The sequence below is a fragment of the Heterodontus francisci genome, chromosome 2, assembly GCF_036365525.1.
Source record: "Heterodontus francisci isolate sHetFra1 chromosome 2, sHetFra1.hap1, whole genome shotgun sequence".
Lineage (NCBI taxonomy): Eukaryota > Metazoa > Chordata > Chondrichthyes > Heterodontiformes > Heterodontidae > Heterodontus > Heterodontus francisci.
In genome coordinates this window covers 14641731-14666488 of record NC_090372.1, presented here as the reverse complement: position 1 = coordinate 14666488, position 24758 = coordinate 14641731, and the positions used below count along the sequence as shown (strand labels likewise).

Genomic DNA, 24758 nt, shown 5'->3' with positions numbered 1-24758 from the left:
ATTCACCAAGGATACAAAAGGCAGCCATGTTAGATTCTACTTGTAAAAAGTTACCTACAGCATTTTATAATCACCTATCATAAATTGTCTCCAATGTTGAGTGTCAGTCATGATGCAATGGTAGCATTTTCACTGCACATTCAGAAAGCCATGAAATCAAGCCCTAATCGAGAGACTTAAGCACATAATATAGGCTGATCTACTAATATAGTACAGAGCTTGTTCCAAGAAGTAGGTTTTAAGGAGTGACTTGGAAAGAAAGGTGCCGAGTTTTCGAGAGGGAATTCCAGATCTTAGGAGCGAGACAGATGAAAGCAAAGCTGCTAACGATGGCGTGATGAAAATCGGAGATGTGCAAGAGGCCAGAATTGGAGGCATGCAGAGATCTCAGACTGTAGGAGGTTACTAAGATAAAGGTGAGGTGAGGTCATGGAGGGATTTGAAAACAAGGATGAGAATTTTAAAATTGTGTTGCTGGACCAGGAGCCAATGTAAGTCAACGAGCAGAGTTTTGGATAAACTCCAGTTTATGCGGAGTGAAATGTCAGAGGCTGGTATTGGATTTTGTGCAGTCACACTTAACTAGATAAGGCAGTAAAAATCTGATGGTAGAAAGTCTTACTAGAAAATTGGCAATTCCAGTAGAAATGTTTCAATTTATCAAAACCATGACCAATCTGAAAGAAAGCTGCCCTTAAAGTGGAACTAAAGTCTCTGCTGCAGTCAAGCTCGGACATCAGTCCTGGAACTCCATCTTGAAGGACATAAGCATTGGACCAGAGAGAATCCCTGCTCTCTGTGTTAAGAAAATAGCTTTCAAGTGGCATATTAAAGACTTGAATCAAAATCATTCTAGCCTCGCCCCATATCCTCAGTTTGCACTAATCATTACAGACCCAACACATACCCATTCTGCTGAGGAACCATTCTTTAATCCCCATACTTTTTTCCCCAGTAGCATAATATAGTCGTTTAGAGAACTGAACTGAAATATAAACTATCAATATGCCTGTGACACATTAAAAGTATTTACAGAACAGATGCAAGCCATTTGGCCCAACAGATCCAGGTTGATGTTTATGTTACACAAGAGCCACCTCCCAACTCTTTTCATCTAACCCCTTAAACATATATCCTGCAATTCCTTTCTCCGCGTGCTTATCTAGCTTTGCCTTGAATGCATCAGGATCAATCTTATTGTCTAAACTGAGTTCAGTTGTCTCACGGGATACATAGGAAGATAGGAACGGAAGCAGGCCATTCAACCCCTCGAGCCTGTCCCGCCATTCAATGAGATCATGGCTGATTTATTTTATTTTATTTAGAGATACAGCACTGAAACAGGCCCTTCGGCCCACCAAGTCTGTGCCGACCATCAACCACCCATTTATACTAATCCTACACTAATCCCATATTCCTACCACATCCCCACCTGTCCCTCTATTCCCTACCACCTACCTATACTAGGGGCAATCTATAATAGCCAATTTACCTATCAACCTGCAAGTCTTTTGGTGGTGGGAGGAAACCGGAGTACCCGGCGAAAACCCACGCAGACACAGGGAGAACTTGCAAACTCCACACAGGCAGTACCCAGAATTGAACCTCTGCTGCCTAACTCCATATACCTGCCTTTGGCCCATACCCCTTAATATCTTTGCTTAACAAAAATCTATCTATCTCAGATTTAAAATTAACAACTGTTCTAGCTTCAACTGCTGTTTGTGGGAGAGAGTTAGGGTGGCACAGTGGTGCAGTGGTTAGCACTGCAGCTTCACAGCACCAGCGACCCGGGTTCAATTCTGGGTACTGCCTGTGCGGAGTTTGCAAGTTCTCCCTGTGACCGCGTGGGTTTTCGCCGGGTGCTCTGGTTTCCTCCCACAGCCAAAGACTTGCAGGTTGATAGGTAAATTGGCCATTATAAATTGCCCCTATTCCCCAAGGGGATGTGGTAGGAATATGGGATTAGTGCAGGATTAGTATAAATGGGTGGTTGATGGTCAGCACAGACTTGGTGGGCCAAAGGGCCTGTTTCAGTGCTGTATCTCTAAATAAATAAATATTCACCTCTGCCACCCTTTGCGTGAAGAGGAGCTTCCTAACATCTCTCCTGAACGGTCTGGTCCTAATTTTTAGACTGTGCCCCCTAGTTTTTGAATCTCCAACCAGTGGAAATAGTTTATCTTTATCTAGCCTGTCTTTTCCAGTTAATATCTTGAAGACTTCGATCAGATCACCCCTTAACCTTCTAAATTCTAGCGAAAACAGGCCTAATTTGTGTATTCTCTCGTAACTTAACCCCTGTAGTCCAGGTATCATTCTTGGAAACCTACGTTGCACTCCCTCCAAGGCCAATGTATCCTTCCTAAGGTGTGGTGCCCAGAACTGCTCACAGTCCTCCAAGTGGGGTCTGACCAGGGTTTTGTACAGCTGCAGCATAACTCATACAAACTCATCTACTCCAAAATGTGAGTATGTATCCATTGCCCATGATCCTCACACCCTGGAGATACCTACCCTTTCATATGGTTTGCAACAGAGTTTGAATACTTAGAAATTGCAGGAATTCCCAAACTCACAACCTTACACAAAAGGAAATCTTCTAACCACTCTCTCTCCCAAGCGTGTATGTCAATATGAACAGGTAGATTAATCTGGCTATTTCACTGCTAGGGAGGCCAAGCACAATGAAGGTAAATATACTCCTCCCCTTCACTACATACTCCCCGTATGCATTCCAGCACAGTAATTCAGAGATCTTAACATGTGCATTTCCAAATTCCTCTATGCAGTTATAAGATCCTGAATGTAGCCAAGTGGCTACAATAATCCATAACTGAGGGAAGATTGAGCCTTCCAAAATTTCATGGGACAACACAGCTTAACAGTATTATTTGAACATGCCTTTCCCTGAAAATCTAACAATGTCATTGAAGTAAAGAATTCCCTCCCTATCTCATTGCAGGGCACGCTCCTCCCAGGCTCCCAGCAATGATCAATTGCATGCAAAACAAAACCTATAGTAGCACAATCTCCCAACCTAAACGGGAGGTTTGTAGAGAAGACTGCAATTTCATATGGTACAGTCCATTGCCTTTTGAGAACTGGCCAGCAAATTCCAGAATCTTTTAACATGCCCTTCAATTCCACTATCCTAGTACTTCATTGCATTCCAAACAAAGAAAACCTGCTCCCAGAACTATGCCTCTGTAGTTAAAATCTCACAAGCTTAGCTCAACTGTCTCATGGTCATAAGAAATTCCCATATCTAGGGTATGCTTGTTAGCACCCCTGCCTTTCTGGTGGATAGTAGGATGGCACAACACAGCTAGGTGGAAAATCTACCTCCAATGTCTACAAAATAAGAGCCATTAATTTGGGCCCTTTGATAAACTACATTTGGATTTGCAGGCAATCTTTCTATTTTCATTCTAGTGATACAGATCAATGTGTTTAAATTGAATGTGATCTAATTCTTTTATCATTGTACACTTTTTAAAAACAAAATAAAGCATCAGAAAGAATTAGTTTATTTTCTATCAATGTGATTACATTGTATGTTCAACAGGTAGGCTTGGTTCTTTGGTCACTAAATGGTATTACTTATTATAAGGTAGAACATTGATTAAATGGGTTTTGACAGATGGATCACATGCTTCTCTGTAAATGTATGTTAAGAAATATTATTGGAAAGATTGGATTCAGCCCATTTATTTTGCTTATCAAGCAGAGACAAAAGGGGATTATTTCTATCCATCTTTCTGGCAAGCAACTTCAGAAATCTGTTTTTCATATTATTTGCACACAAAGTGAGTGAAAATAGAACCTGGTGGAATTTATGTTGTTTAAGATGCATACTCAGGTGATAAATTAATCTCATTTGAATATCTGCCAGGTATGTCTTTTTTAATAAAATAATTTTATTATAGAGTGTATAATATATCGTCCATCCTACGTCTGTCCAAAGTATGCCTTATACTAAAAGTTTCCATCACACTGCATGTCAATAGCAGATGTATCATTCATAGAACAGCAAAAGTGCTATTATTTGATCAATAGTGATTGATGGTGTTCTTCTCTCTTCATTAATATTTGAAACAGGCAACCATAGGAAAGCTATCAATTAGAAATTAATGAAAAAAAAACTACTAGCAGACAACTACCAAGGTGGACAAGAACCTCATATGAAATCCCTCAAAATATTTTTGTATTTTGAGCCAGCATCTTGATTTGTTAGTAATCCTAGGCTAAATAAAATTTCCAAAATGAATGCATTAAAATAATCTCTCAAAGGCTGCCACAAAACCAGCCACTTTGAGCATAGCTTCTGCTGTTTCCTAATTTATTCTGTTCTTGTGTGACATTTCTTGAAACATGTTGCTACATAAATCCAAATTATTTCAACACTTGATATTAACACACTGATTAGCTCTAATGATCAGAATGTTAAGTTTAACAATGCTGATTCTCTCAAGTTAAAACCAGTAGAGAAGCCTACCAATCATGAACCAGTAAACAGATAGGAAATACAACCAATCACGAAACACCAAACATAAAACCAACCAAATCAGCAAATGCAACAAAATCCAAGTATCACGCAGCACAGAAGAAGGCCATTCAGCCTATCATGCCTGTGCCAGCTCTGAAAAGCAATTTAATTAGTTCCATTCACCTGCTTTCCCCTTAGCCCTGTAAATTTTTCCTTCTCAAACATATGCCCACTTCCCTTTTCAAAAGTACTATTGAATCTGCTTCCACTACCCTTTCAGGCAATGCATTCCAAATCATTCACTGGGTTTTAAAAAACTTCTCCTCATTTTACCCTCCCCCAATCCTTTGTATTTTTTTTTTACCAATTATGTTAAATCTGTGTCCTCTCGTTACCAACCCTCCACCTAGTGGAAGCACATTCTCTCCATCTCCCTATCTACTCAATCAAAGCTCCTCAATTTTGAACACAATTCTTAAATCTCCCCTTAACCTTCTTTGCTGTATGGAGAAAAATCCCAGCTCCTCTAGTCTCTCCACATAACTGAAATCTGACACCATTCTGGTAAATCTCCTCTGCACTCTTCCCAAGGCCTTGACACCCTTTCTAAACTGTGGTGCCCAAAATTGGACACAATGCTGTAAGGGGAACTGTAACATAGTGGCCATGTTACTGGACTAGTCATCCTGTGCCCTGGACTAATGCTGCAGAATCACGGGTTCAAATCCCACCAAGGCAGCTAGTGGAATTTAAATTTAATTAATAGTGGCTATGACTGTCATAAAAACCTCTCTGATGAAAGGTCATCGACCTGAAATGTTAACATTGCTTTTCGCCCCACAGATGCTGCCTGACCTGCTGAATATTTCCAGCATTTTCTGTTTTTGTGTTGCAAAAACCCATCTGGTTCACGAATGCCTGTTTGGGAAGGAAAGTTGCCTTCTTTACTCTGTTGGGCCTACATCTGACTCGGAACCCTGGTTCAATGAGGAATGCAGGGGACCACGCCATGCATACTCAAAAATGAGGTGTCAACATAATGAAGCTACAACACATGCATGCTCAACAGATAAAGCAACATGTGACACAGCAAAGTGATCCCACAACAAACAGATCAGATTATAGTTCTGCAGTCTTTCCACATCCAGTCGCGAATGGTAGTGGACAATTAAACAGCTAACTGGAGGAGGAGAAGGCTCCACAAATATCCCCATCCTCAAATCCTTTGCAACAATTCAACCAGTAGTACCCCGATTTGATGATCCATTTCGACCTCCTCCTGAGGTTCCCAGCATCACAGGTGCCACTCTTCAGCCAATTCAATTCATTACACTGGATATCAAGAAACGGCTGAAGACAATGGATACAGCAAAGGTTATGGGCCCTGACAACATCCCGGCTGTAGTACTGAAAACTTGTGCTTAAAAACTAGCTGTGCCCCTAGGCCTGCTGTTCCAATACAGCTACAATATTGGCATTTACCTGACAATATGGAAAATTATCCAAGTATGTCCTGTCCACAAAAAGCAGAATAAAACCAATCTGGCCAATTACGGCCCCATCGGTCTACTCTCAATCATCAGCAAAGAGATGGAAGGTGTCGTTGTCATTGCTATCAAGCAGCATTTACTCAGCAATAACCTGCTCACTGACACTCAGTTTGGATTCCGCCAGGGCCACTTGACTCCAGACCTCATTCCAGCCTTGGTCCAAACATGGACCAAAAAAAAACTATGAATTCAAGAAGTGAGGTGAGGTGAGAGGTAATATCAAGGCAGAATTTGTACGAGTGTGGCAACAAGGAGCCCTAGCAAAATTTGAGGTCAATGGGAATCGGGGAAACCCTCCACTAGTTGGAGTCATACCTAGCACAAATGAAGAGGGTTGCAATTGTTGGAGGCCAATCATCTCAGCCCAGGACATCGCTGCAGGAGTTCCCCAAGGTGTGTTAAATTCCAGAAAGCTTGTTGTGGAAGGACAATGCTCGAGCCTATCTTTACTCAGTTTCACATTTATTGCATAGAGTAAAAGGATTACAAACATGTAGCTCCTCACTTAAACCCTCCACCAGTCTCAGTATGTCTCCTTAAAACTGTGTTCAAGTAACAGCACAGTTAACATCCTCCACCTGCATATAATTAAACAATTAATACGCAATTAACAGGATCCCTTCTTTCTTTTATAATAAAACTTAGATTAATATGTTCAAATAACATTTCAAAATAAATTCCATATTAAGTACAAAGTACTAACATGCTCAAAGAACATTGCAAAATAAAATAAATTCCATATTAGGTACAAAGTATTACATTGCGAGACGATCCACCTCTAGCACTCCGAACAATTTCTTTGTTTCACAAAAAGAAATGCTCGCACAAATAGTTGATGACTTGCATCTACCCATTTAAGTTTGGAGATTTCCTTTCTCTCCAGCATTTGTTTCAATCCAGCAAGGTCAATATGAAGTATTGTCTCACTCACACGTTTTGTAGAATGTACATTGTCCTGCAAAGAACAATTGTGTACATTACCTATCTTCAGTATGTCCCTTGCTCAGAATTTTGCCTAAAATATTTGACAAATAGAACCCCATATCCACTGCCTCAACAAGACCCAGTGTTTTCACCGCTAAAGTGCTTTTAACGACCCTTTTTACTTTTTTAACTTCCCAAGCTAAAGAACAACATTTCCCATTTTTACCCATCAGAAAAATTATGAAACTATCTGCACTCGAATACCTATCAGGAAGATTAGCATGTGAAGCATCACTAAAAATTACTAGCTTCATGTTCTTTGGGTCAGCTAAGGATGGGAACTTCAGTACACAGTTCTCCAGATTTAATTTTAAAAATGTTTTATTTGCCCTTAAAACATTCTCAACTATCAGGTGTTTCATCACTGTACTTGGCTCCAACACAACAAAATTACCATCAGGTCTAGTCTGAGTGCACAACCAATTTAATTGATCGATGAAGCTTTGCAATTGCTCAGTCTATGCTTTAGATATGTGGTTAGCACCACAGCCTCACAGCTCCAGCGACCCGGGTTCAATTCTGGGTACTGCCTGTGTGGAGTTTGCAAGTTCTCCCTGTGTATGTGTGGGTTTTCGCCGGGTACTCCGGTTTCCTCCCACCTCCAAAGACTTGCACGTTGATAGGTAAATTGGCCATTATAAAATTGCCTGTAGTGTAGGTTGGTGGTAGGGGAATACAGGGACAGGTGCGGATGTGGTAGGGATATGGGATTAGTGTAGGATTAGTATAAATGGGTGGTTGATGGTCGGCACAGACTCGGTGGGCCGAAGGGCCTGTTTCAGTGCTGTATCTCTAAATAAATAAAAATAAATAAATATATCAGCATCTTTCTGTGATGACCTAGCACAATTAACTGGGATGGCAGTAACACTCTCTAAATAGGATTGTTGATTTAAAGTTATTCCAGGCTTAGTCTGCTTAATATCTAAAATGATATATTTAAAAGCCTCACAAACCTGACTTCCAATCTTAAATTCTGTCCTAATCATATTAATAAAATATTTCTCAAAATCCACAGTACCACCCCATAAGAAATCATCATGTATCATGAAGATGCTGAATGTTTCCCTTTATGATACCAATAAAACATGGCAGGATCCACTTTTAGTTGAACACAACCAATTTTCAACAAAACAGCTCACATTGAGAAATACCACACCTTGGAGGCATCATTCAGGCCAAAGACACATTTGTTCAGTTTCCATAGTTTTCCTTCTGCATCTGCTGCCTCTTTAGGTGGTTTCAGAAACACTTATTTTTGAAAAGTATCATCCTGCAGAAATGCAGCTTTATGTCAATGGATCTACACTCCTGTGAATATGTGGCCAAAAGAGCTAAAAATATTTTCAAGGTGGCTTTTCTAGCTGTGGGAGAATCCACTCTAACATCAAGACCACCTAGTTGCTCTTCAAAGACCCTTGCAACTAGCCTCGCTTTAGCCTTATAAAAGTCCCCTCAGGAATGACTTTTTCAGTACAAATCCATCTATGTGACAAGGCTAGCTGTCCCTTATCTGGATAAGATCAGAATAAACAAATAATCAAACTCTCTCCAATTCTCTAATTCCTCATGTTTTGCTTCTATTAGTTTATCCTCAAGTTTATTGGCAGCCACTAAAACTACATGGTCATGAGGACTTCTGTTTCTAGTTCTATTCTGATACTGCTCTCTAGCATTTGTTTCATTGTGGAATCTGTTCAAACTACGGCCTCTAGTAGCACTGTGATGTCTGTCCGGACTACTGCCCTAAGATCTCCCTTGCACACGAGCAGAGGCTCTTTCTCCAGTACGGGATCCTTTCAGGATGCAAAAAGTGGAAGACCACTATTAGAACTTGCACTGCACTTTCTTACCCTCCACTCTTTCACCCCATTGTGCCAGTCCATGGACCTTGTTTCTTGGCCATCATCATCTTGAATATTCAACCAATATTCAAGTTTGCCAGTAGATTTTCCTGCACATCCCATAATTGTTGCATCTGTCCATTTATTGGACTCCTCTGGAATATATGTTACTCAAGTACCGACTTGGGGCAATTGTCCTTTAGCTGCGACAGCTCTTTCTTAAGCATCATGATTGTTCACATTACAATTCAACCCTTGATCTACCTTATTCTGTCCCTTAGGACCTTCATCACAAAACACACGATCATTTGAGGTACAAGGTGCCTCATTTCCCTCTGGCAGCTATTCAGATTCTAAGGTTTTTAATCAACCCTGATTAATTGTGCGGAATGAACCTTAACAGTTTTATTTCCATGCTTGATAACTACTGTCTTACCATCATGACCCATTTCCTTACCAAGGCCCTTCCATTCATTATGACACTCCCCCTTTTATAATATACCAAATCTCCTGAATTAAATTCCACCTCAGATGCCCTTATATGATGCCTAAGAGCTCTGAATTTTCTCAGAGACCTCAGCCTTGATGAAAGCCCATCTCCCTGCAGATCCCATGTGCAGAAAAAATTGGAACTAACCTTCTAGAACAGGAGAGCTGTCGCACAGTGCAGAAGGCAATTTGGGATTCCGCCCATAGTCCAATTAATAGGGACTATATCCCTCAACCATCTGAAGTGAATTCTTTGCATGAACCGCCCATGCCAGGGTGGTTGTCAACTTGCAGTTTAGTTGGTCAGCTAAGATTTCATGCAGCATTTCATCAATCACTGCGTGATTCCTTTCACAGAGCCCCTTGCTGAAAGGACCTTCAGCTCCAGTATTCATAACCATAATGTTCATGCCTTCACATATGTCTCTGAACTCATCATTGGCAAATTCTCCTCCATTATCAGTCAGAAGCTTAGCTAGTGCCCCAAGTTCAGTGGCTATCCATTTCTCCATGATTTTATCTATAATCACCCTTTTATCCTTGCTATTCTTGTAGAAAGACTAAATCTAGTTGCTAGGTCTATAAAATGTAGAATGAAATATTCTTGTCTTTGTCCCATACCTTTAAATCCATGGCAACCACCTCGTTAAAGTCATGTGCCAATGGAAGACGTGATGCGTCTTCCGATACTTTGTATAGATTTCACACTTTTCGCTAATCTCTTCTATTATCCTCATATACTCTTCATCACTCATACCTGCATCCTTTAGCAGGGTTTTTAATCCTGGACAAGAAGGGTAACAAAATTGTCTGTATAACTAAGACAATTTGCTTTTTATCTCTCTGATTCTTATCACCTGATGCCATTAATACTGTTCTAACACTCTGAATAGAAACATTAGGTTTTATTAAGGGGATACAATAATGCCCCGACCGGGTAAACTGCAAATTCAGTGACTTTCCAAAAACAATTGCTTTATCATGCTCCATATCAAGTTTCATTTGTGCCTTTTTCATTGAAGGTTTACTCAACAGTAAAGCTATCTCACTAAAGAATACTTAGAAAAAAACATGAATTTCTCTCATTCATTCCCATTCATTCATTAATCCTAAAACTTATTACAACCTGTTTTTTCTTGATGCCAGTGCTGCTTTAATTTCCCCCTTTGTGGCATCCCAGTAAAAATGTGGTTCTTTGGGGCAGTTTTTTTTCCAGTTTACCCATGGCTGCCTAGGGTCTTTGAGATGGTTAGGTTTAATTAGCCCTGAGTTGGAATTTTTTTTCAGGAGTCAGTAGTGAGCGGGTCTATCCTGAACTCTCTTTCAGTGCTTTGCTAAGTCATACAAAGCCTTTTGACTTCAGAGGATGGGTGGTTCGCTTTTTTTCTGACTGTGGGGGAGGATTCTTCGCTAATCTCCCCTTTGGCCTCTGGGACACTCCTGCCTGCAGGTCTGTGCAGATTCTACAACACTCCCTTGTGGCACTTTGACTAGGTGAGGCATCACCCTCACTGTTTCTCTGCCCCTTAGAGGTCTTTCTTTGTCTCTGCAGGTTCCTGTAAATGTTGTTGGCAACTCTGGTGGGGTATTTCTGCATTTAAGTAGGAGGACATGGGGTCTAACTTTTCACATTTTTCGGGGTTGGCTTACCGTACTGGAGGGGTTTTCATCCGGGATTCCTCCCAGACTTCCTTTAACCTGCCCTCTTGGTCACTTTTCCCCCTTCCCTGTCTAACCTTTTGCAGGCTTGTGCCCACCTGTCCCTTTTTGTTCTCAGCGGGGGTCCCTTACAGTTCACCAAACCTTTGCTGGCGGGTCCTCCTAACACTGGCACAGGACTTAGAGGTGCAGGTTTCACTGTAGGTTGAAGTTTCCCCTCAACCTGGCACATATGGCAACTCCTGAAGTACTCACCACATCTTTGTGGGGTTTTGGCCAGTTAAACTGCTGTCTCCAAACCTTCAGATAATGATAAAGTGGCTTATTCCAGCTATTTTACATGGAATTATGACTCTGTCTTTCACTCTTCCATTGTACTTATGCCTGCGTCCGGTATCTGGACCATTTCGAAGTCCAGTAAACATTGTGTCATCCATTCTTTGTGTCACCGTAGAATGCCCTGTTTCTTCTACCAGGGCTGCAGGAAATGACTGTTTCCCCAGGAATTTCTGTAAGGCAGCAGATATCAGATCTAACAGGGAGTCTTTTTCCAAGAACTGAAACCCAGTTGGAACCAACAGTCTGTCCAAATGCAACACCCTAGCACAATCCAGCAATTCAGCTAGCATTGAACCAGGGATATCCAAATTGAATTTCCTCAATCTTCTATGCATTCTGTTCAAGTCCGTAATATATTCCTCCATTGAATAACCATCTGTTTTCTGAAATCTATCAAAGTCATATGCATTCAATAGGTCATCTTTCTTGTAAATTTTATGCAAGAATTCTAACAGAAGATCCAAACCTTCATCAGTATTCAACTGATGGGCATCCAGTTCACAAAACATTTTACTTCTCATTTTACCTTCGGTAGGAAATGACAACGCGAAGGTCATACCTTGTTTCCTCTTTGGCAGGGACGTAACCCGTGTCCACATATCCACTTCATTCTTCCACTGGTCATATGGTTCAGATGCAGAACATTGGAACGTAATCATACCCTGACAATTTACACTTGCTTTCTGCAATATTTTCCACAATAGCCAGTGAGATTTTAGTTTTCTATGTAAAAAGAAATGTCCTAATTTCCAACCTTCAGCTTTAGGCTACCATCGTCCGCCACCATGTTGAATTCCAGAAAGCTTGTTGTGGAAGGATAATGCTGGTGCCCATCTTTACTCAGTTTTACATTTATTGTACAGAATAAAAGGATTACAAACATGTAGCTCCTCACTCAAAACCTCCACCAGTCTCAGTAAGAGTCTCCTTATAAGTCTACAAGTAAAATCCCAGTTAACACCCTCCATCTGTAGATAATTAAAGAATTGATATACAATTAACAGGTAGTGTCCAAGGCCCAACCATCTTCAGTTGCTTCATTAATGAGCTTCCCTCCAACATAAGGTCAGAAGTGAGGATGTTCGCTGATCACACGATGTACAGTACCATTTGCAACTTCTCATACTGAAGCAGTCCATGCCCACATGCAGCAAAACCTTGTCAAGAAAACACGACATGCCAAATGAGGGATTATTAATTCATCGGTTGGAAAGTTACATTAAACTTTAATGGAAAAAATGCTGCAGTTAACGTTTTAAAAACAAGCAGCCAAGATGGCCACTGCAATTTGCATCTGAAATATCTTTTCACATTACAAAAACCCACCCAGAAACACAGATCTGAGCACCATGGATTCAGAACAATGGCTTGCTCTAAGTGACAGGATTACCTTGAAGCAATCTTGGGTAATTCAAACACCTTGAATTTGAAAGAGCAAACCCCCTCCAAGTGTAAATATTGGCATCCAGGGGCCTGGGGAGCAAATTCCAAACCTTGAATATCATTAGAAGGTGCAGTGAATATATGGAGGCTATCATGTGACCGTCTGCCCATCTCTGTGAAAGCTAAAAGGTTCTTTGAACAAAGACAGGGGCAGTAACTCAGTCTGTGCAGCAGGAGAAAGGCTCTTTCTCTCTCTCCAGAAAGCACAAGTTTGAACTCCGTCTGCGACTGTGGACCCTCCAAACCTTCAGATTGCTAGAGAGAGAGACCAGGGGAACAGAGCCACCTACAAATCTACCTTCAAGAAAGCATTGAGCCAAGCGGGCCAGCCACAAAGTGCACTTTGACCAGCCAAGGACTTCAAGAATACAACTTAATCCGGAAGACCACCGAATCATCCAACTTCACAGACTATTTATTTAATTTCCATTTATTGTGGACTCCAATCCAACCACAAAATCTACTTTTCCCTCTGTAATCTATTTGTGTGTGTGTGTGAGAGAGAGAGTCTCGGGTGAATGTGTAGTGTAAATTTATTATTTTTTCTAGATCTGTTTTAGATTGTTAAGTATAATAAACTCACCTTTTTCTTGTTTAAACTCAAGAAAATCTGTCCTATTGGTTCTTTCACCATCACATTAAAGGTAAAAAGTAAAACACTCACTGAGATGATAAGCACAACCACTGTTTAAAAAAGGAATAAATGCTGTTGTGGTAAAGTAAGAGGAAGGACAAGAGGGAAGCCTGGGAACCACCCCACCCCCACCCACCTCACCTGGCAGTAACAACCTGGACAACATTAGGCTTGGGCTGATAAGATGCAAGTAATATTCACACCACGCAGGTGCCAGGCAATGAGCATCTCCAACAAGAGAGAATCTAATTGTCTCACCTTGATGTTCATTGTTTTCAAGAAGTAGTAAATCTAAATAGTTTTTTCTGAATAGAATTTATAGTTGTGGAGCCTTCAGAAAATCCAAGTATACCACATCCACCAACTCCCCTTTATCAATTTTGTTAATAACACCCTCAAAAAACTCCAACAGGTTTGTCAAACATGATTTCCCATTCATAAATCCATACTGACTACACCAAATCAGATCATTATGATCTATGTATCCATTTATCACATCCTTTAAAATAGAATAGTTTTATTCTGTTAAAGGTACGATATAAATATAAGTTGTTGTTGTAGGACAGGTTCAGTTCCATCCGTAACAAAAGCTCCGCACAAATATTTCTTTCTTTTGGATCATAATTTTTTTTTTAAGAACAATTGAAGATCTATGATACAGTCCAATGTAGTCTTTCCTTCGAAGAAAAGAAAGAACATGCCTTTAGGGTAGCACCTTTTACGAGTTCAGAAAGTCCCAAAAGTTCACACAGCCAATTAAGTATTTTTGGAAGTGTAGGCCCTGTTATAATGCAGGGAAATGCAACAGCCAATTTCTGCACTGCAAAGTCCCACAAACAGCAATGAGATAAACAAGTAGTCTGTTTTTGTGATGTTGTTTGAAGAACTTCCCAACTCCTCTTTGAATAGTGTCAAAAATTAACATTTCAATAATTAGGCAAACAGAGCCTTGATTTAACATCTCATCTGAAAGATGACACCTCAGTGAAATAAAAATTCTGATGAAGCTTGTATTGTGTTATTTGTCACTGGTTCAACATCTTGGAACTTACTACCAACAGCATCATGGGAGCATGTTCACCATGAGGACTGCAGCAATTCAAAAAATAGTCCACCACCATCTAAAGAGTAACCAGGAATGGGCAATAAATGCTGGTCTTGCCAGTGATATCCACATCGCAAGAATAAATAATGAAAAAAAAACATATTGAAACAAGTTTGGGAATTACCATATTAGGTTTGTTTAGCTGTGTCTTTTCTATCCCTTTTACTCTAGATAATTAATCTTCTGTATTTTACTCTCATACATGATCCTTAATTCCTTTCATTCTCACTGGCCTGGATATGCAGTAATGTTTTGATACCCTGGATTAGTTATAAAATATTGCCTGACAGCCTCGCTAGCAAGGCCAGCATTTATTGTGCATTCCTAATTGCCCTCGAGAAGGCGGTAAGCCTCTGCCTTAAACCTCTGCAGTCCATGTGGTGAAGGTACTCGCATAGTTAGGTAGAGAATTGCAGAATTTTGACCCGGCAACAATGAAGGTACGGCATATTTCCGAGTCAGGATGGTGTGCAATGTGGAGACGAATTTGAAGGTGAAGGTGGAGGTGGTGGTGGTTCCACGTGTCTCCTACCTTGTCCTTGTGGGTGATAGAGGTCTCAGGTTTGGGAGATGCTGTCAAAGGAACTTTGGCGAGTTGCTGCAGCATGGCTACAGTGTGTACTATATTAAGTCTCTTCTCATAACTATAGTTTCAGATCCTCGTCATCAAGCTGGTTAACTTGTGTTCTGATTTTAATGTCCATTTTAGAAAGGACAAGCTCAAGACTGCTTTCTTAACTGTGACTTAACCAATGTTTTGAATGTATGTACATAAATCCAAACACCCATTTACCCAAACTCTGTTTTCTGTCTGTCACCCAATTTTCCACCCATGTCGCAACATTTCTTCTTATACCATAAACCTTGAGTTTTCTAACAAGCCTATTGTGAGGCACCCTATCAATCGCCTTCTGAAAATCCTTACATACTACATCTATTGCATTTTCTTTATATATCTAATGTTACGGCCAGGTGGGCGTTGGCATGGCTGGTTTCCATAGTTCACCTCCCAACTGACCACAGACAGTGTTTTTGCTTAGTGATCCAGCCTTGGGTTTTGTTGGTCAAATAATGGACAGTGACAGGTTTTCTCGTAGGTCTAAAAACAGAGAATTAAATATTTATTGAACAATGTTCATCACCTGAAATGATCGCAACACCACTCACGCATGCATTCACTCTCAACTACACACAAGAGAGTTAGATTGAAAAGGAGTTCCAGGTGTAAAAGTCTGTTGTTTCAGGAAAACCTATGAGATCCTCTTGGAAGGCGGGTTTTAAAGTTGCAGGCCTGTTTGCTGACTGTCTTATATTTGCTGGGTTGCTGAAGACTTCTGGCGGTTCACTTCAGTTTGAAGACAGTGCTGATATTCTTGGCTCAGTTTTCACAGGTGGAGGAGTTGTTTCAAAGGCACTGTCTTTTCTCTGCTGCAGTTGGCTTTCAACGGAATTGGCTGGAATTGGTCTCTCTCTCTCTCAGCCTTGTGCTGGAATTCAAGATGACTTTTGATGTTGAACATGTGATTGGAGAGACCAGACTGATGTTGGTGATTGATGTTCTGAACTGGAAAGACCCCTTTGTTCTTCAAAACAATTAACTTTAAAGGTAAACTTATTAAGTGTTAGTTTTGCCCATGGAACTTTAGGTTTCAGTTCCTGATGGGCTGTACAATAGCTTTTGATAAGATGTGGGCTGTTCACATTCTATTGTGGTGAAGGGTAGCTGGGTTTGGAGAATCTGGGAGTATCTTTTAGCTCGTTTTGTGTATTACTCACGTCAATGTGTGATAAGTAGCTCATTTCCATGTTGATGGGAGTTAATTGGTTTGTGACATGGATGTGTATTTTAGTGCTGGAGTTGGTGGGTCTTGTGACCTGCCTCCATTTTGTTGGCAGGAAATGTACCAGTCTTTTAAAATTGTTATAATTTTTTTACAACTCTTCAGTTTGTTCCTGTATTTTCATTGCTGCACTTCTCTTGAGCGTGACACTAATAAATCTTCCAAAGAAACTCTAATTAGATTTGTCAAACACACCTTGCCTTGAACAAATTCATGCTGGCCGTCTGGAATTTCTAGATGTCCACTAATTTTATTTTGAATTATGCATTCTAAGCATTTTCCTACAAACAGCTTTAGATTAACTGGCCTATAGTTATGCAGTTGTATCATCTTTCACTTATTGAACAAAAAGGGATTAACAGGCTACTCTCAAGTTCTACAACACAGTTTGCATATCTGATTACAATTTAAAGACAGTGGTCAAGTGTCTACTATCATCATTGGCTTCTTTCAAAAGCCTAGGGACAAGGGGAGATGGTGGAGACGGTGGTGTAATGGTAATATCAATGAACTAGTAATCCAGAGCCCCAGGCTAATGCCATGTGGTCATGGGTTCAAATCCCACCATGGTAGCTGCTGGAATTTAAATTCAATTAATTCATACAAATCTGGATTTGAAAGCTAGTCTGAGTTTCAAGGCACCATTACTATCATCAGTTGTCATAAAAACCCATCTGGTTCACTAATGTCCTTTAGCGAAGGAAATCTGCCGTTGTTACCTGATTTGGCCTACATGTGACTTCAGATCCACAGCAATGCGGTTGACTCGTAACTGCACTCTGAAATGGCCTAGCAAGCCACTCAGTTGTCAACAGCAATTAGGGATGGACAACAAACACATCCCATGAAAGAATAAAGTCATCAGAGCTCAGTGATATATGCAATCCTTATCTAAACTGTCCAAAGAAATAAATATTCAGCTAACCTTTGAAATCTATTTGATCTGATTTGAAGCAGATTTTCAGAGAACAACTTCCTTTTACATAGAACCTTTTACAGTAGTAAAACATCCCAAGCCTATCTCAGGGGCCGTTATTAAACAAAATTTGACACAGAGCCGCATAAGGAAACACTGGGACCGGTGGCCAAAAGCTTGGTCAAAGAGGTAAGTTTAAGGAGTATCTTAAGGAAGAGAGAAAGGTACAGAGCGGAGAGTTTAGGGAGGGAATTCCAGAGCTTGGGGCATAGGCAGCTTAAGGCACACCTGCCACTGCTGAAGTGATTAAAGTCGAATATGCAAGAGGCCAAAATTGGAGGAGTGCAAAGTGCTGGGAGAGTTGTAGGACTGGAGAAGGTTACAAAAATAGGGAGGGGTGAGGCCATGGAGGGATTTGAAAACTTGAGAATTTGTGACTTTGCTAAGGACCATTTCGGTGCACTGGTAGGGTGGAAAGATGCTTGATGAATACAAACATGGAGTTCCACAAAGGATTAAATATACTGAAACTTCTAATATACATTCCATTAATATTGACTGACTTTCTGCAATATCAGATGCTCACCAATGTAACAAAAGATGAAGACAATGATAGCACAATAGCAATTAATTGTTATTCAACAAATCAGTGAATCATTAATCTTACTGTAGAGGAAATAGCATTTTTTTTAGCAGGCCTGTTTAGAAGTATAGTGGTGATGTGGTTTTCAGTTGTGACATTTATTGTCTGGAATGATGACTTCACATCTCCTGTGGTGGTTGCTTCACTTTGGTTGGGGACATCTGCAGGAACCAATGTTTCTATGAGGTCAACATACTTTTGTCTAGCTTCCTCCTACAAATTTCAAAAAACAAAATTAGTTAGTATTTGTCCAAAATATACTTTCATTTTAGCCCTGTAATGGAATTTTATATTTCTTTATGAAAACTATGGTAATTTTGGTAAAAGGCATCAGTTTATTTTAGCATTTTACACATTCATACACTATCCACTGAGAAATGTTTGTACCGTTAAAACAGAATCTCTAACAGAGATATGAACAAACATTTTTTTCATTGCAAATTCTTTTCTCCTCCTCAGGTGAGCCTGAATAAGCATAATTTATACCCAAAAGGGCAAAGATTTCTCTAATTATGTGATTTGGTCATTGGTCCTATTGAATCAGATACATACGAATATGCAAGTGTCAGACAGGAAAGGACCAACTGGTCCATCTAGCCTTTATATAGTCATGTTGCCTGATGCCAGATGGTAAAAACTGTTGAACATTACAATAATATGTTCATCTTCCAGTTTTATATAATTTCCTATTAGTGAGGATATGCCTTTCCTACAATGTCAGCAAATGTGTTGTAATGAATAGAATTATTTTTCAAATGATTCAATGTGTGAATATGGCCTATTTTGTTCTAAATAATGATCAGTAATTGAGGACTTGTAGTTTTCCATAAGATATCATTCAGATGTCCCAAGAAAAATAACAGAAGAGGAAGATCCTTTTTTGTCTTAAACTGTGCAATTATACTAAATTATTGAATCTCTTGTGCTCACAATAAGTTAACCAATGCACTGTTTTATATGGACCATATCGTGACATGACAAAAAATGAAACAATGAGGTACTTTTAGCTGATAAATTGGCGAACTATACATGTTAAGGTACACAAAGGGTTCTCATTAAGGTTCACTTAAGAGAAAAATATTAACAGCTTTTTGATATCAGATGATTGATATAGCAGACCTACATTGTGCCCCTAATTATATGGTCTATTGTATTTAACACAGCTACTAAATGAGGATGAATTGGATTGTCTCTGATGCTCACGTGGAACAAGATGCTTCGGTTGTAGATAAAGGGTAAAGCTATTCAAGTCAAAAAGTACCACCTCTTGATCTTTTTACAGTTGTTAATTTGACAGCAATACTTCACAGTTTTGAATTTTCTGAATGTTTGATTATCTAAATGTAGTTATAATAAAATGTCAATGTCCCTTATTGCTGGTCTGTCTTAACAGACATTTGGGCTATATCTTAGTTGAAAGACCGCAACTGTTGACAACGTGATCTGTAGGTGGCGCTGTTTTGGCACATGCGCAGATACAGCATGTGCCACGAAAACGTCACAGCCTGCGACTGTAGCAGCTGCCAGGACTAAAGATGGCGCTGCTCAAAAAATCACAGAGATGAAACCTAACAAACACGTGGCAGAATACAATGGCCGGAGTGAGAGAGTGGAGTGGAGTGGGCCGGGGAGAGCAGCGCGGGGAGACCAGCGGTAGCAGTGCCGGAGGGGGGGGGGGGGTGGAGGGGGAGAGGGAGAAAGAGGGGGGGGAGGGGAGGGGGAGAAAGAGGGGGGAGAAAGAGGGGGGGGAGGGGGGAGAGAAAGAGGGGGGGAGGGGGGAGAGAAAGAGTGGGGGAGGGGGGGGAGAGAAAGAGGGGGGGAGGGAGGGAGGGGAAGAGAGTGGGGGGGGGGGAGAAGGGGAGAGAGTGGGGGGGGGGGGGGGGAGAGCAGCGGAACGGAAGAGGAGTGCCTTTTTCTGTGCATGCGCCATAAACACAACAGCAAAAGACTTACTGGCCAGTCCCTGGACCCGGTGACACCAAGGTCTTCGCACGCTCGCTCCCCGCGGCTCTCTACGGCCTCTCGCTTCCGGCCCTCTCCATTCAGCCGTTCCCTCCAGCTGCGGATGCCCAATCCAGTTGCTTTCTCCCCTACCAGTTGCTTTCTCTACTTCTCCACAGTACTTCAGGCATTGCAACTGTCTGCTCCCTGCATTTTGCATGCTCCCTCTCCCCACCCCTCCCTGCTCTCCCCACCCCTCCCCCTCTTCACCCACCCCCCCCTTTACCCCCCTACCTCCACCATAGTTGAATATCTGAAGTGCAGTTGCAAAGTCGGGGAAATAGCATGCAAAACAAAACCTCAACAATTCTGGGTTTAATTATTGAAAACTTTTATTAAGTTCATTAAGTATCGAGGAACTGCTGTGCATGGATACATGAGTGCTGTGTTTCCAGCATTCCCGTTAGACAGACAGGCCGAGTCTCTGCTATGCACAGCTAAAGAGATTGTTCCTGGAGAGCCTTGTGGTGAATGAACGCTTGGCTCTCTATTCCACTACTGTATTGTCCATGTGAAGAAGGCAAAGTCACAAGAGTCTGAGCTCAGTCTATTCTTGGTGAATGTTCCCCAAGCGCATCCCAATGTGCATTCCCAATTCATCCATAAATGCAATGTTCCTTTCCACATCGTGATGAGCTCCGCAGCATGATCCAGTTGCCTTCGTTGCTTGAATGCTGACCGTAAGTCTCGAGGATTGTTTTCTCGACGGCATGTTTTACATGAAAAGAAGAAAAGCAAATCAGAGTCAGAGCTTGCCTCCCTCCATCCACTGAAATTACTGTTGCGCACACCTTTTTAAGTTCTGCAGTGAAGGCACCAATTGATAACGTCGCCAATGAAGCACTTATTACCCACCTCAGATGCAGGAATCATCACATCCTTGCGTCATCTCCTGCACTGCCTCCTTTGCTGGAATGCCGTCCTTAAGTGTCAAGGATTGTTTTCTCAAGGGCACATTTTACACGAAAGGAAATAATGAAAGAACATCAGTGTCAGAGCTTCCCTCCCTCCAATGAAATTACTGTTGCGCATGCTTTATGCTCTGCAGTATAGGCCAATGAATCACTTAGTACCCACCTCAGCCGTAGGAGTCAGGATGATGTAACTGCCCCTATCTCGTGATGGTTCAATGCTGCTCTCAGGGAAAACATGAATGATGTGAGGGTGCTGGAAAAAGAAGCACATTTCTTTTGGACTATGAACATAAAGCAGGCCATTTAGCCCAGCTGTTCCCTGCTAGTGGTTATGCTACACGTGCGTCTTCCCATCCATTCCCATTTAATCCTCCCTACTACTATCAGCATCATCTTCCATTTCTTTCACTCTTATCTACCTTTGCCTTAAAGCAACACTGAGGATGGAGAATGGTGTGGCTGCACTCCCACCTCACCAGTTGTGTACGCAGCAAGAGCATTCACATTTGTGCTACCACTGGACACGGCATGCTTGTTTCTTTTAGTGCTCAGTCTCTTCTTGCTGAATGTTCCCCAAGTGCTTGACCCCTTTGGACGCCTTCTCTGCTTGACAGGCAGCAGCTGGCAATTGCGGAGTCTCACAAGGATCTGCATGGTTGTTTCAAGGGCAGATGGGGAAACATGTGGCTGTGTGTCCACGTGCACTGCTTGGATGGGTGCAGGAACAGGTGACTGTGTGTCTATGTGCACTGCTTGGATGGGTGCAGGAACAGGTGACTGTGTAACTGAACAGCAAGGAGAGGGTACCGCAGGTGGGGGAAGTGGAGCTTTGAACAGGCAGGCGTATGTATGGTCCATCAGATCATTAGGCCAGGGACTGAAATGCTCAGGATCCATGGATTGTGGCACGCGACTGATGTCCAGCGCGTGGCCACCTCCATCAAAGGTGCTTCCGGGCAATTGTTGGGCAAATTAATTAGCTCCATCTCATCAGCCAGTCCTTGTGTTTATGGCGCATGCACAGAAAAAGGCACTCCCGCTCCGCTGCTCCCCCCCGACCTCCCTTCCCCCCTCGTCCCGACCTCCCTTCCCCCCCCCGTCCCTCCCTCCCTTCCCCCACCCCCCGTCCCTCCCTCCCTTCCCCCCCCTTCCTCCTCCCTTCCCCTTCCCTCCCTTCCCTTCTCTTCCCCCCCTCCCCTCCTCCCTTCCCTTCCCTTGAAATGTATTTTCAGAGCAACTTACCTTGGAACAATCTCCTCTGTCTAATAAAAATGAAGCAAATGTCTAAAATGACTAAATAATTGAGATAAAATGCCCGACGAAACCTCTCCTCCTTCCATTTCCAAAAACTCGCGCCGAAGCTTTCGGAAGATTGACGCACATGCGCACATGGTCTCGGGTCATCTGCGCATGCGCTGCGGTGCGGATTGCCAGGACCAGTTTGCGCATGCGCAAAGGCCAACCTGGCGTGTTCCCCGAGGAAGATGACGTTACGCGATGACGTCGTCTGCGCATGCGCACACTGGTCCTGGCAATCCGGACCGCAGCGCATGCACAGAGGACCCGAGACCGTGTGTGCATGTGCGCACCGCCACGCATTCTGATGATGTAGCGTTGTCATCAATCACTTTGTAGTTGAAATGCAACTAAAGAGAAGTCAGTCATAAGCTGTCAGGCGTATAAACTTAATCAGAGGACTCTGGTAATCAGTAGTCATGTAAAAAGTAACAACCATGTTTTGAGATTCAATCTACTGTTGAAGATTGGCGGAGATGCCTTAGTTGTTTCTGACATGAGAGAAACTGGTTAAAGTTTATAATTAATGTAAATACATTTATGAGTACTGTTATTTTACCTAATTAGGTTCAATAAATATATTTAGTGTTTTATAGCAGGAGCCACAGTCTAATACTGTCTGTTAACCAAATTCAAAGATATCCTGTTTGACATTACATTTAGCTAGATGGTGGGAAAGAAAAGGCACACTCTGGTTACCACACACTCAAGAAAAGACTGTGATTATGAAAGTAGTATGTGTTTACTTCCTTTTTGGCCTCCTTATCTCGAGAGACAATGGGTGGTCAGTGGTGTGTGGAGCAGCGCCTGGAGTGGCTATAAAGGCCAATTCTAGAGTGACAGGCTCTTCCACAGGTGCTGCAGAAAAATTTGTTTGTCGGGGCTGTTACACAATTGGCTCTTCCCTTGTGCCTCTGCAAGTTGAGTATGTGTTTAGGTCTTATGATTTCAAGCGGTCTCCTTTGCACTTGCTTTACCCTGGGGTGATGTAGGCCTGTAATCCTTTTTTTGTCCACTGAAGAAAAGCTCTGGAGGTTTAGGATGATGCATATGTGGTTGTTTATTGTTTGCAGTAGCAGATTTCACTTGTTATACTCTAGTCAAGGCTGAATGGCGAAGCCGTAGTATGGTTCCTCAGGTGGAGAGTTCAGGGCCAACTCGAGTCTCTGCCTACGTGTGGCTTAAAGCTGGTGGTCTTAGGCAGGGTTTTTCCCTTTGTTAGCACAGATTATTTTTGACTCGGTTCAGAATATGCCTTATTAAAACCCCTTATCAGAAACTTCATGTGACCAGAGTATCTCTTTCCGTTGTCCTCAAATAGTTTCTGATGGTTAGGCCATTGTCAGACAATGGAGTCTGAGTATCACTCATCCAAGCACCATCTTGACACAATTGAGCTTTTCACACCCAATTCCTGGATTTCAAATTTGGAGTCGAAGAGTCTGCAACAGTATTGTGAACCCAGTTTTTTTTGGCTGCGTTTGCTGACAACGTAACCACTAGGTGGTGCAGTATTGGTACATGCGCAAATATAGTCTCATTGACTGAAATGTCACTGTCTGCGATGTCTCAGACAGCTGCCTGTAATAAAGATGGCGCTGCTGAATTTGACACAAAAATGCGAATTGAACCCTAACTCCATCACCCCTCAATGGCTGCGATTAATGCCTCAATCGCCACATTGATTCCTGCTCCCTCCTGCGCCCATCTGCTCTCCGTTCCCTCGCGCCACCCCTGACTGCTTGCTTCCTGCCTCGCCACTTGCAACCCTCCCCCCCCCACCACCCCCCCCACTTCTCTGGGCGGTGACAGGGGTGCAGGTGGCGAGCAGTTAGGAATGGCGGGAGGGAAAGGCGAGCAAACAGGAGTGGTGAGCAGAGGGGCGTGAGAGGGAGCGGGGAAGAGAAGCAGCGATTGAGGCAGCAATTGCGGGAGGGTACTGTTGGGGCAGATGGCAGTGTTCGTGGCCATTGAGGGATGAGGCAATGCTCGGACGTCATTATGTCTGACATCATTGTGTAGTGACGTTAGGGCACATGCGCAGATTCATACTGACAAGCTGGCAAACAGTCGGAAGCACTGATGATGTCGGCGATTGCTATGCACATGCTCTGCGTTGTCAGGAGACATTTAGTTTTTTAAAAATTAGTTGGAGAAATGCGCCATTACCACAGGAAGGGTTATTTCCATTTTAATGATTTCTCAAAGATATGTCCAGAAAGGTCATTTGCATTTTAATGACTTCGCCAAGACTTGTCCAGACATGAAAATTAGCTCGGGGTTCTTGCAGTTTCATATGCATTGGCAGGAAAGAAAGGTCACCTGACCTCTCTACTCCATTTTGTTTTACAGTAAAGTGTCTGTTTCAGGTTTATACTTCATAAGTGTGAGTGTGACACTGGAAATATTTTTTACATAGTTGCATTACAGTAGCTATCAATCTTGCACCAAATCCCTTATTGTAGGAAGTGGACTGATAGCAAGTAGTCGTTATAATCAGCATTGAAGAAACAAATTAAAACAAATTAATACAATGGAAATGAATCAGAGGTTTCCAGGAGCTACTATATAGTGTTACGACCAAGGCTGGAGAAATGCACCGTCTCTCTCT

At 42.0% G+C, this 24758-nt stretch overlaps 1 protein-coding gene and 1 long non-coding RNA gene across 3 annotated transcripts in view; one reads left to right on the top strand and one right to left on the bottom strand.

The window, feature by feature from the left end:
* The window catches only part of eci2 (enoyl-CoA delta isomerase 2), a 184084-nt gene that overhangs the window by 52015 nt on the left and 107311 nt on the right, over nucleotides 1-24758 (bottom strand). For both annotated transcript variants that reach the window (XM_068054521.1, XM_068054511.1), the window contains exon 4: nucleotides 17961-18149. In XM_068054521.1, coding sequence (XP_067910622.1) covers nucleotides 17961-18149 — 189 coding nt within the window. The remainder of the gene's footprint in view (nucleotides 1-17960; nucleotides 18150-24758) is intronic.
* The window catches only part of LOC137382535 (uncharacterized), a 95158-nt gene that overhangs the window by 40562 nt on the left and 29838 nt on the right, over nucleotides 1-24758 (top strand). Inside the window, exon 2 of the long non-coding RNA XR_010977215.1 lies at nucleotides 15971-16142. This is a non-coding gene — a long non-coding RNA (uncharacterized lncRNA). The remainder of the gene's footprint in view (nucleotides 1-15970; nucleotides 16143-24758) is intronic.